Raw genomic sequence first — 13,275 nt, forward strand, 5'->3', positions numbered from 1 at the left:
CAACTGAGAAACATCGATTGAGCAGCTTGGCTCACTGCGTGATTTTCCTTTCAATGGTTGATATGTTTCACAAATATTTAAACACATGAGTCTAAAAGTCATCATCTGGACATATACTCTATTTCTGATCCTGTACAGATAGAAGTTCATAGATTATAAACAAGTGTTTAGTATCACTCCTGTGATTGCCTCTTCAATTGCAATATCTCTCAAGCAATAACTCATATATATATATTTCTTATCTCTCAAGATTCACTCAGTGTCTTGACAGTTTCCCATGTGCAGTAATAGAAGACATCTATGCAGGATACAAGCACTGCAGCATTTCTCAACGTGCTGCACACAGGTGGACAAAATACAACAAAAAATCATTTGCATAAGAAAACGACATACATACACACAGTACATAATCCTCGATAGTCCAATAGTCTCTACATGATGAACAGATTTGGTACAGTAACTAGCAACTTCATTTCCTGTTATGCAACACAACTACAGAAATACACATAAAAAAAAAAATAATTAAGTGGGTGTTCATCTTGCATTTGCAAGATCAATATTCTCCATTAGTCTAATACAATATGTGTCGACATTTACAAGTAAACCTTGTGCTCAAGAACTATGTGCACAGTAAATCTCATGTAGGCATAGTCAGTTGCGACACACGAGGCCGGGACTCTAGACTTTGCACTCAATTAATGACCTTCAGAGTTACTCAGAAGTCATATCTTTAACATTTGGCTCGAGACCTCACGAGCAACACATTGTAACATACTTGTTCTCTGATATATTTGTAACATTATTTGGGACAACCCACTGTTTTTAACCCACAATGTGTGCAGCATAATGCATCATGCACAGAAGGTCTTGCGTGACATCCACTTCCTATTCTAGGACATGTTAAAAACATCTTTCTGACAAAGTGAGAATGTTGCCTTGCATGTTCAGTATTCAAACACACACACACACACAAACACACACACACATACACGCACAAAATCTAACGAGTGCACCCTGTTGTACACAAGAACCATTATCTGCTACAGCTTCTACGCTGATCAGCAGTCTAGAACAGATGGGAGTAAACTACTATCTACTTGGCTTCCAGTTGAAGAGACTTCTTCCAAATCTGGCCTCTGCATAAAACACAAACAAGCTAACAAAAAGAAACTCATTAAATAGCTTCTCACTTTCCCTCTAGTTTAACAATTAAGAAGCAAGAGTGTATCAAATTAATTATAGGTGGTTTTATAGACCACCCAAATTATGTATGCTTCTATATGAAATGTATCAACTCAAATGAGTCAGTTAATGCACATATATCATTTTCAAAAGCAACTATTAATGATTCGACCAGTTAACTACAACAATAAAAAGAAATTACATGGGCAGGAATTCTGACATGAATTCCGCTGTAGAGGACATTGTGTGAAGACATTAACAATTCAAGAACAATTGAAGTAACTTAAAGTTTTCCATCATCATAAACAGCATTTCTTTTATATAGGACCTACAGTTACATCATCAGCCCTTAATGTGCCAAGGCACTAAGCTAAACATGCCATATTTCTTTATTTCAAGCCATCTGATCTCGATTTGGTTGTACAACTGACAAGCCTACTCAGGTGAAGCAATGGGTCTCAATCTAATAGAATGGTCACAGTGATACCGTAGGGATTAGAAGGTTAGATGGTCTCCATTCATTGACAGTTATTCACCAGACATTTGAGCAAAGCAGAGAAGAAAGCACTCAAACATACATGTCAATCAGTGAACAATGCACTGTAAGGGTTAAGCATTTCTGTCTCTCAATATGCCACATCAACTCTTTCTGTCAGTTTACATCCCATGACATTTCTTTAAATTACTTCCTTCTGTTAAAAACAATCTTTGTCATTCACTGGCATTACCTTTAACCCTGATCTACACGAGATGATCTCACTTGACAATGCAAGCATAACATATTGCAAATAGCATTACGAAAAATGTTATAGTTTGCTAAGCTACAAAGATATTCAGTAAACGTTGTCACAAAGTTGTCCCTTTGCAATGAAGATAATGTGCCATATTAAATGTCTGGTGTAAGTAGCCACCCACATGAACCAATGATAGTAATACACAAGAAAATGAATACAAGGAAACTGAAGAATGAGCATTTGGGGCTTTTTTCGCCTCCATTTTCAGTTTGTGTTCTTGCACTTATTTGGCATCAAAGTCCTCAACACATATGATATATTCTGGACTGGTCACCTTGAAATCTCACTGGTTTAGCTCAGTCACACCTGACACACCACACCACTCACATCTCATATCTACAAACACCATCAGGAAAATCATTCTTATCAGAGTCATACACTCTTCCTTACAAGAGAACAGGACATGAAGAAGATAGAAGTTAAGAGTCAAGACAAGAGTACAGTACTGCAGTGGTTTGTAATACTTCAACTCCTCTCTCTCCCAATAGAGAGACTCGCAGCCGATGTCTTTCAAGTCTTACCAGGTTCTCTCTAGATATCTATACACTCCAGCTGCCTGTGCGTTTGACACCATTCACATGTCGAGTATATTTCTGAATTTGTCCAACACCATTTGCTTTTAGCATTCTGATATCTTATTACTAAAATTATACATCAATCAATATGCATGAAACTATCGCACCTTGTATGAAAGTAGATATGAGCATTATGACGCATGCTAATGAGGTTATTTTTGCTTTATCAAAGATTGCATTACCTTACACACACACAGGATTGTGTATGCATAAGTGTCATTGAACATAATTTCCAAATTGCATGCCTTACAATAAAAGTTTACATATATAGCTCTTAACATACTCTGAATAAAATTTGATAAAGCATACAGGTATATTCACATCTACACATTCAAATTAGTACAGACTGCTCTGAACACAAATATTCATATGATGACAGCTCTAAATACACACAATCATCACCATGTAGCATCACTTTAAAACCAAAAGAAGTAGTTCACATAGGTCACAAACAGTTCAAGAATATAGTTAGTCAAATATTTGGATTACAAACTTTCCCAAGGACAATGAAAGATAGAATCACTGGCAGCCTTTAAGTCTGCCATCACTAAGCCACAGATATGGCACAATGCCTTCTGTCACTGCATGGCCCACTGGTATGTGGCAAAATGAACATCTTGTACAGGTTCACTCGTTGATATTGTGGACATGAAGATGCACACATTGCAGCTGCAGAACAATCGGTGCAGTTCTAATCATGATATTTCCAGAGTTCATCTTTACTTCATTATACGCTGTCTATCACAATGTCAAACACGAAAGACTGGGGAACCTGCATCTCACTCCCATAGACATACATCCACTACACATCAGAGGATGGGTCAAAACAGCCCAGCCTCATCCTCCCCACCCCCAGCTGCCATCTCCAGCAGGCTGACAGGCTCGGCAATCTGGCTGTCCGCTGTTGACGTCTCCGCCGTCGTGATCTCCTGCGAGGAGGACGAGGACCCGCTGTGCTCTGCATCGTTCTCGCTGCTCTTGTCCGCATCCTCAGACATGGAGGCAGAGCCAATGTCGTTGGTGATGTCCGAGGAGAGAGGGGGTAGGACCACACCCGAAGCAAACTCAGTGGTGGTCTGAGAGCCCTCCAGCTCCAACTGATCTCTCAAGAAGTCTGGTGGTTGTAACTTACTCAGCTCCTCACGCAGCTTGGCTGTGTGTTTCTGAGGAGGGAGGTACAGAGAATTGAAACCTATTGAAAGTACTGTGGGTCTGTAACCAGCTACGAATGTCCTCTGAGCCAAAAGTTGCATGATAACGTGATGTGACAAATACCTAGTTCCAATCAGAGGACTCGCTCATTTACTGTAAACAACTGTTTACCCTTGATATAAATTTGACAGATGTGCATTCTTCATAACAAATAACAACACTCCGCCTCATAACAACTCTACAAGGATGCATAGTTTCTTATTCCATCTGCTCACATCAAATTAAAATCTTTGCCAAAAATACAACAGATGGTTTTCTATCTTCACATACATTCTAATTTTATTGCCACATTGAAATATAATCACTGTGGTCATGAACAACCATGACAACAAATTTTGTGCAACAAAAGATACATTTTGCTTTGCTCTGCGTCAACGTATTCTACATTGCCCATCCTATTAAATACAGATCTATATCAATCACATATGAAGCGATCCTCCTCAACTCTCAGATCCAGGACCAAGTTGTAATAATTGCGGTCGCTCTGACAAGACCACCACTGGCCAAAGTCTGTCTCCAGAACTCACCTTGAGGTTCTTCCAGTGGTGCAGCATACTGCGTCCCACTCTCTTGTCATTGCAGTACTGTCCCACCTGAGCTATCCATTCCTCGCACTGTGCCATCACTTCAGTCTTCTTCAGGTAGAAGTGGGTTTGGATTACCTGCAAGCCAAGCCAAACCAATTCAACCATATGGATATCAGTGCAGCAATCACACATATCAATGCATTAACATCAACGTAGACATCAATTAGAAATGCAGGCTATACATAGTACAGATACCAAAAGAAAATTAATAATAATTCAATTCAAATGAAGCTCTTTTCTCAACAAAGCATATGACTGGATGGAATGCTATGAGTCATGATCCCTGATGGGGAGAAGGCTTTGCTAGGACTGCTAACATTCATGTATCAGAACAGGAAGGCTCCAAAGAGCCAGTTATTGAGATCTTTGTGTGCAACTACATCTCACTGGGTGAAAATTATTCCTAAAATATTTCCAGAGAGCTTTCTGCAGAATGAGTCAGACTTGGCAGCTCTGCTAAACTCACATCTTTGAAAACTGGAGGAGGGTTCCTGATCATGTCCAGCATGCCCCACTCCACGGTGGCCTGCATGATGTTGGCATCATACTCTCTGGAGCTCCAGGTACCAGCCTGGGTGCCACGGGAACGCTCATAGCCTGGTTCATTGAAGTAGGGCTCAGATACCAGGATGAGTGACTGGATGGAGACTAACACCTGACAGGGAGAGATGGCAATAAGGACTTTATATAAACACCTAGATTTGTTAATTATCTATGGAGTCATGTGGCATGTCTACCAAAAAGCTAAACAGACACCTGCCAACTTCTGCTAATCAAAAAGCAGATTCATACACAGTAAAATGCACATTTTGAAGGCAAGATTCATGCTTTGGTTTGAAAAGGGAAAATTGCATACATCAAAGCACGCTAAATCAAATTTCAGAAAGCACATAATATTTTGCATCTAGAAATGTTCTTATTTGGATGCAAAACAATCATGCTGACTATAAAAACATACCACTTGGCAACCAAATCACCAACTTAGAAAGATACAAAGAATTTCTTTTTCACGTATACACTCAGACCTTCATATATTAATAATGATTTTAACAAAAATTCTACAAAGCAACAGTTGCCAAAAGACTCAGCATACCTAATATCACAAGCCATCTAAGCTACAGATTCAAATGCAGCTTTGCTACTTACTTTTCAATTTTTACCACATTCCAATCACCAGTTAGTACATGATTAAACTGGTTCTGCAACAGAATGTCTTCTACTGAAATTTGAGGAACAACACAAGTCAGCTCAAAAGTTTTCTATGCTTTCGACACAAACAAAACACATACACAAAAGATTCTATTTCCTTTAGAGAGTGAGTGAATGTATTTGACTTTACCTGCAGAAAACTGGATGTCTGTGCATTCCACTTTTCCTCTGGTCTTCCATGCCAAGTATTCAGCACACTTAAACACACCTGAAAAGACAATCATTTTTTCATTACTCTCTACCTATCATGACTGCATAGCTCTCGAGGAAACTGGCATTATTCTCCTTATAAGTCTCTCACATCATGCACGGAAATAAAGAATGTATTCTCCTGTTATTCATATAAAAAGCTATTGCCAGCATTGCACATCCTTTTACTACATAGCACTACACAATTTTAACTATCAAGATAGATTTTACCAATACAAAAATGATCAAGTAAATGAAAAGTATCTCATCATTTTGGAGATTCAATAGTATAATATAAATTGAACATATGTATCACACGTCATGAATTACAAATGAAAATAATCAAGCCTTTTCATCTGTGGATCAAAGTCAATAATATTAGAAGAGTATAAAACTTTGTATAATAACATCTTACCACTTTAACATGAGGAGTTTGGTATAGATGAAAAAACATGACATTACCATGATCTGAGGCAGACACTAGCTGCTATATGATTAGGACCTTTTCATCAGAAAGGTTTCTCTTTCTCAGTCCCATCTATGAATGTCAAAAAAGAAAGAGACCAATCTAAGTGATACTAAGTCCTCTTCCTTCTCCATCAGTGTCAATGACTTCGTACCTTGCCATCATTGTAGAGGTTTGGGTTGAATCGCACAGAGTGCTGGCCTGTGGTCTCTAGATTGACCAGCATGGGGGAGTTGGGGTAGTCTGCTGGGAAGTAAACATCAAACTCAAAGCAGCCATTGGAGTAGGGTGTGTCTGATGGACCTGTGATGAGCACCTGTGCAGAGCAAACAGTAGAGTGATGTTTATTTTAGCCTGAGAGAAGGAAGCTGGCAGTTTCCTTATTTCACAACTATAGGTGTTTATTTGTATATGTGTGCATGTTTTATTTCCTGTCTTTCTATGAGGTAGTTAAGATTTGTTTACATGAAAACATTCTTGGGCCAAAAAAATCCTTTTTATCTGTAATAATTTATCAATATGTTTCCTACTTCATTACTCATAAGAACAATGCATCAATGTAACATAAATCTAAAGTATTCATTCTCTTTATCTTGACAGGTAATAAAACAATAAAGTGAAGCCTCACAATTCTACCACTATAAAACATTGATATAATTCATCCATCAAGGAATTTATCCCTTCTTGCTGACAAGACAAAGTTTAAAGAATTACATGTTAATTGAAAGTATTAAAGGGACTGTACAGTACTGGTTGAGGTGGGGATTCATGTTTTGAACATTCGTAAGTGAGATAATGAGAAACCTCTTATGAAATATGAAAGAGCATGTAATTTTAAGAAGGATTCAACATTTATTTGATGAACATTGGTTTTCAAATGGCCGAGATATCCAAAAAAGTGATAATAATAAAAGGCAACAGGCCACGCCTTTTATTAGGATCTCTTTGTTTCACCTTGTTTTGGATATCTCAGCCATTTCAAAAACGATTTTCATCAAATAAACTTTTGATACCCCTTAGAATTGCATGCTCTTCGACTAAAAGTTAAAAGCTAAATCTTCACCTCAAGCAGAACTGTACACACCCTTTAACATGGACTGCAAAATTTCACAATTCTTTGCCATTCCATTTTTTTCAGGTATCCCAAGCAAAGGTTTAAGAACAAGGAGAGAGAAACTTAAAGGCAAAACTTCACGGACATTTCTCTACAGATCCTTGTAGATGCATGACGAATACACATGAGGGATTGTTTACATCCCATGCTGAGAGGGAGTAAGGGCTCTTTACCTTCATGATGTCCAGTCTCTCCTCATCACACCGGACAAAGACACTGGACGAGGCAGACAGTGGGAGTGAAGTGGACAGGGTCACAGCTTCCTGGGCCAGACGCCTTGCTCTGGACGCATTGGTTACGTTGCCAACGGACTTGGCATTGGACGCGTAGTGGTGTGGAACGTTGAACTGAACCTTGCCCTTAGAATCCTCTGACACCATTTGGAAAGTGTCTGCAGGCAGGAAAACAAAGAGAAGAATATATCAGAAAAGTAGCAAGAATAACTTTATATGAAAGAAAGATATTATTCAGAGGCTTGAAGGTTCAGGTGTGAGTGTCTTCAATTTGTCTCCCTCTACAAATTAAACTTGTTAAGATTGCAACTGCTGATCTGTAGACTAACAAAATAACTTTATAATTGATGTTACTGGACTCTCAAACGCAGATAAAAAGACAGGAAAAAAGACAGCGAGATATATGGATGGATAAACAAGCAGACTGATTTGGAAATGTGTTAGTTCAGTCTGTTCATCAATGGGGTGAATGATATTACTACCATTTCAACTTACAATCTTATTATCTGGCAAAATTCTATGCTTTCTCTGTTAGAAATGAAGGCAACGTCATTGCCTATTGTAGATGAAGTATGTGTGACACAGCAAATACTACATATACATGACATAAAAAAAAAAAACAAGACTTCTGGACACAATTTCTAGACAGTCACAAATATCCAAGAAAATCTATTGTAGCGGCCGAGTATTAGTTTGTTCATACACCTCCACATTATGGTTAAACAAGGAATTCCTCAACTTGCTCTGTTGAACTGTTCACTCACCGAATCTCATTTCACTCATGACAGCGATGTATTTCTCATCAGCTGTCTGTGACTGGGAAGCCTTCTGGTTACTGGCTGCACTGGCTGACATAGCTCCGCCGTCTGGGTCATTGACCTCTCCTGTGAGTAGCACATGACAGGGCCAAGAATACCTCATTATCATTCTTCTTTTATTCAATGATGTCACAGTGCAACAACAAAAAAAAAGAGACTTCCAGCAATGTCACATAATACATTCAGTCCTGCAAAAACCAAGTTTGAACATGTACGTTGTCATCGCTCATGCATTTAGGAAGGAATTGTGGTTCAACACTACATATGTTTTCCCCTTTTTTTTTTGGGGGGGGGGGGAGACAAAGAGCCAACTACAATATCATTTTGTCCTCGGTCCTGGAAGAAGTATGCTGCACATGACTCCAGCTCCATCATAAACTGGCCATCATACATTTATCTTAGTGAATGGTCACAGTATATTTGATGACTACTACCATCGCAAACACCCAAATACTTGGAAGAAGATTCCTTGAAGGATCTCTAGCCATGCAAGCATGTGTGGTTATGATTTATGATAGCATAATAAAGACTCTCAGTACAGGCATACATTGCAAACCATCACTCTTGACAGTACCTTGTTTCTGTGCCAGTAACTTGCTGGTAAGTCTCTTGACCAACTCCACAGTCCTCTGGATCTCAGGCACTAGCTGTGTCAGTCCCTCGGCCTCGGCCTCCTCTTCCTTTGATTGCGATGAAGACGACGATGATGACTCCTTGGAGGAGCTGTGTCTGAGGCTGGACTTCTTACCAGTCTTGCCAAGTCTAAAGGGGGATAGATAGAGCACTCCTCCATTAGGAATCTTCTACCACAAGGAAACAGTATCCTCTTCACATCTTTAATCAGATATCTTATATACTTCAGAATCAACTCCCTGATTTTATTTTACGGTGTCATGATGATTGTGACAATCTGTCTCACTTAAGCACAAACATTCAGTGTATGTACACATAAAAAGACACATTATAACAGCAAGCATAATTAGAGTCAAACAAGGAACATTATGGGTCTTTAAAGAGTTTCACATTCTCATAAACTAGTGACAATAATCTCCACCAAATATTACAGCAAATAAGGTGAGGCACTGATGTAATCACCTTATCTGATTCACAAATGTAATTGCATGTATTACTGTTCCATGAAAGCATACAAACTTTACAATGCCACAACTTTCTTGTTTTCTGTCCAAAATTAGGGCATTTCCCCAGTTCGCTTGTCTGAATGTCTACTTGAAAACAGAACGAACCTGATGTTATTTGATAATGCTGCATAGATAACAGAGGGTGTATTGATTTGATTGCTTTTTAGAAAATTGAAACTTATTTTATCAGCCAGAAAGTACATGAGCATGAACAATTTTTTTTTTTTAGAAAGTGCTGGCATTGGACAAAACCTCTTTGTAGAACATTCTTATGAATACATGATAACACCTAGTGCCAGAATTTTTAAATAATAAATGATCTGAACAACATTCGATCTCTAAATCAATTGCTCCCCAAATAGTATGCAGGTGACACAAATATATAAGTAGCTTCCATTTTGAGCATGTTCTGACTGAGGGAAAGTTAGGTGTGGAGACATGTGACTTACTTCAGCTTGGATGTGTATGTATCAACGCATGCCTTCATATTCTCCAGGAGCCTGATGACAGACTTGTCACTATCTTGGCCCTGAGGGAGCAGTAAGTGCACTAGGAGGGGGCAGAGAGCCAAGGCACGGAGGTTCTCCAGGAGGGCACAGTACAGAGGGACGTGCCTAGACATGTCCAGCACTACAACAAACATCACAGAAGAACATCCATATACACTGGTCAGTGATTTGCTACTGTCATTACTGTATCAGCATGACGTTTTGAAGAACACCTCACCCGGTTTGGCTTGTCACTTCTGTACGATGTCATGGAAATGCATTAATCCTGCAACGGATTGGCGACCACCTTTTCACAACCAACAAAAATTCTGACTAAAAACAATACATTTGCCCCAATGGAAGTCTTACCTTGACAATATGCAATCATAGTGCTGCTGAAGGTAAACATCTGAGCACACTAAGGATTCCAAATGACTTCTAACACTTCAAAATGTATCTCTAAACAACAGTTTTGATAACAGTGTCATTCTGCACCCTGCAGATTTTCAAAAAGCAACACATGCATTCGTAATTTATGTACTTATAAGATCAAACAGAATTTATTTAACCAAAACCTCAGAATCAGATACTACACTGTTTTGACATTCTGATCTTTCAAAACCTATCCTTCACCCCTAACATGGAGAAAGACACTTTAGCTTGTTCAATCAATTTGTATACCCTACTCTTTCCTTTACTGAGAATAATTCATCCCTAAAACTCTGAGAGAATTGTCTGCATCCTGGGGTATACTGAGGTTTCCTCACCAGAGTCATTCCTGAGATAGGAGGACATGGCTGGAATGAGGCAGGACTGGGTCAGTAGCTCCACAAAGACTGGAGGGAAGATACTGGTCAGCTGATCCTCACTCAGGTCACTGGTTGGGTGTTCACTGGATCCTGCCTGCTCACCGGTGGGACAGTCTCCCATGCTGCCTGCTGGGTTGATGTAACTTGAGAGAACCTGCAGTAACATAAAGCACACAAATAGTAATGAGGTGCCGCTAGTGTCATCTACACAAAAATATAAATCTTTGTCATACTTCATGGAAGCCTTTCATGGAGCGTTTTGACCGACAAATTTGTCGCACAAATTTGCTCTTAGCCAATCAGAAGCAAAGGACTTCATTAGCTTATAACAGTTTGTCAGAAAGAATATTTGACAAAATACTTGATGAAATGTCCTCATGTCTGTGTTGTAACCTAACAAACATCCACATATACTGAACAATGTTAACTACATTTTTGCATGCCCTCTTCACTTGCCCATCATTACCCTTTTTGAAAAAAAAAAGAAAAAAAAAGAGCATGCACAACTTCTTTTTTTCTACTGGTAATCATGAAGCCACTGATATACGTTAATACATGACTGACCAAAGAAAAGGAGAGAAAAAATATAAAACATTCCTGCTGGTCTTTTCTCACTTCCTAAAAAATAACTCAGACAACACGAATGTGATTTGGGTTCCACAATTAAATTTAAAGGACATTTTTAACTTGCACAAGGACTGTGTCCTCTACCACATGCCACCTCTTCAAACAGTGGTAAAGCACCATACGAGCATACACAGAAGCCTTTAATACCTTCAGCAGACAAGTCACATGTTCCTCTTCAGCTTTCTGTCTCACGAGGGCCTCCTCCACATTCCATCCAGAGGTCGTTGACCCTGTGCCAAAGCCTGTACCTTTGGCCCAGTAGTTCTGGTTTTTATCTGCACCGGCTGTGGCAGGGGCACCATTGTTTCCCTGTTAGTTCAGGGGAAGATTCAAGAATCAAAATATGAAGCTTAATCAACTTTGAACAGTGAAATGCCATCAAAATACTTTACTTTTACTATAATACCAAGTTTATACCTTTATTGGCCACATGGATACTAATTCATAATGTAACTTGCACTATGAATGCACTGATGCTAATACAATGACCTCTCAAACACAGAAACCAAATTCTGACCACTAAAGCTCAAGGTCATCACTGTCATCTTTCCTGAATTCTTAATGAGTAAAGAGAATCAGCTCACATAATTTTGGGTGATGAATATCATTCTTCACATCTACCAGTCTAAGATAAATCAGATGTTACAGCAAACGAGATATTCTTGGTATATTAACTTACAATTGATCTTGCAATATTTAAAGTTCAGTTACACAAATAGACATGGCACAAGACTACAAAAAGGGGCAGAGAAATGAGACACATCTGTACCTCTCCTTGATTGGCCGATGCACTTCCCCTGGGTCCATGGTGGCTGAGCACCGACAGACAGGCAAGCACCAGATGAATGGCACCGATATCAAGGGTCATGCGGCGCAGCAGTACGCCATCATCGGTGGTGAGTGGAGTGGAGTCAAACAGACTGACGAGGACAGTGAAGGGAAGAGTGGGTAGGGATGCAGCCAGAGGAGATGATAGTATCTGGCCTGGTGGGGGCAAAACAGAACAGGCAAATGGTAATATCAGGTACTTTTAACACTTCTTATACATGGATTACTCATCATGACTGCTGTATAATAAACTCCATAATGTTGGTCATAAAAGTAATTGTGCCCAGGCTCTCTTGGTTTCATGTACAGACATTCACATGGAACTGTATATAGTTCTTACCCACACTTCTTATATTTACAAACTCTGTATGGTATGCATTAAGTTTGCAACATTCATGTTTACAGGTAGGATACAAAACTGTGTATTGTTTTATATCATTATTATTACTTTAGCATGCTTAATTTCTGTATGTCTGGTAGATACACAAGGCAAATGTGTTTCTAGTATGCTCTTCATGTCATCTTGCATTACACTTCATGAATTAGAGCAGTTATTCAGACTACACACCTCCATCTCCATCATCAGTGACACCCAGCATCAGACGCAGCAAGAACTGAGCCTTCTTCTGCTCCTTCAGAAGCACCTCAGCATACCCTGGCAGCCGCAGAAATAGGCCAAAGGCAGCCAGAGAGTGGGGAGGAATGGCCGCCGCTGAGCTCCCCATGCTGGGCCCTGACGTTGAGCCTTGAGGGGCGCAGGTGGAGGAGGAGGAGGAGGTTACCGTGGGAACCTGGGGAATGTTGGAGAGGTATGCCGATGGGAGCTGACTGGATCCACCAATCTGGACGTTAGGTGCATTGGAGGTGGTAGTCAGGGTACTGCCTCCCACTGAGGTGATGGTGGTGTTGGGTGGGGCCTCCATGATGACAGGATACTGTACACAACAGGAAGCAGCCATCAGTCATTCACTGTTAACACCTCATATTTTGTTTTGAAACATTGCC

The 13,275-nt window shown here is 39.6% G+C and overlaps 1 protein-coding gene across 1 annotated transcript in view; it reads right to left on the reverse strand.

Annotated features, from left to right (window-relative positions):
* Positions 1 to 7: 7 nt before the first annotated feature.
* Positions 8 to 13,275, reverse strand: part of LOC140233175 (dual E2 ubiquitin-conjugating enzyme/E3 ubiquitin-protein ligase BIRC6-like) — a 66,611-nt gene continuing 53,343 nt past the window's right edge. The window contains exons 47-59 of the mRNA XM_072313295.1: positions 12,839 to 13,205; positions 12,212 to 12,426; positions 11,590 to 11,751; positions 10,774 to 10,969; positions 9,968 to 10,148; positions 8,954 to 9,141; positions 8,326 to 8,445; positions 7,502 to 7,719; positions 6,369 to 6,530; positions 5,690 to 5,767; positions 4,817 to 5,005; positions 4,291 to 4,425; positions 8 to 3,714 (exon numbers count right to left, since the gene is read on the reverse strand). Of these exons, the coding sequence (XP_072169396.1) occupies positions 3,373 to 3,714; positions 4,291 to 4,425; positions 4,817 to 5,005; positions 5,690 to 5,767; positions 6,369 to 6,530; positions 7,502 to 7,719; positions 8,326 to 8,445; positions 8,954 to 9,141; positions 9,968 to 10,148; positions 10,774 to 10,969; positions 11,590 to 11,751; positions 12,212 to 12,426; positions 12,839 to 13,205 (2,553 nt within the window). The 3' untranslated portion in view covers positions 8 to 3,372. The remainder of the gene's footprint in view (positions 3,715 to 4,290; positions 4,426 to 4,816; positions 5,006 to 5,689; positions 5,768 to 6,368; positions 6,531 to 7,501; positions 7,720 to 8,325; positions 8,446 to 8,953; positions 9,142 to 9,967; positions 10,149 to 10,773; positions 10,970 to 11,589; positions 11,752 to 12,211; positions 12,427 to 12,838; positions 13,206 to 13,275) is intronic.

This window comes from Diadema setosum, chromosome 1 (assembly GCF_964275005.1).
Source record: "Diadema setosum chromosome 1, eeDiaSeto1, whole genome shotgun sequence".
In the NCBI taxonomy this organism is placed as follows: domain Eukaryota; kingdom Metazoa; phylum Echinodermata; class Echinoidea; order Diadematoida; family Diadematidae; genus Diadema; species Diadema setosum.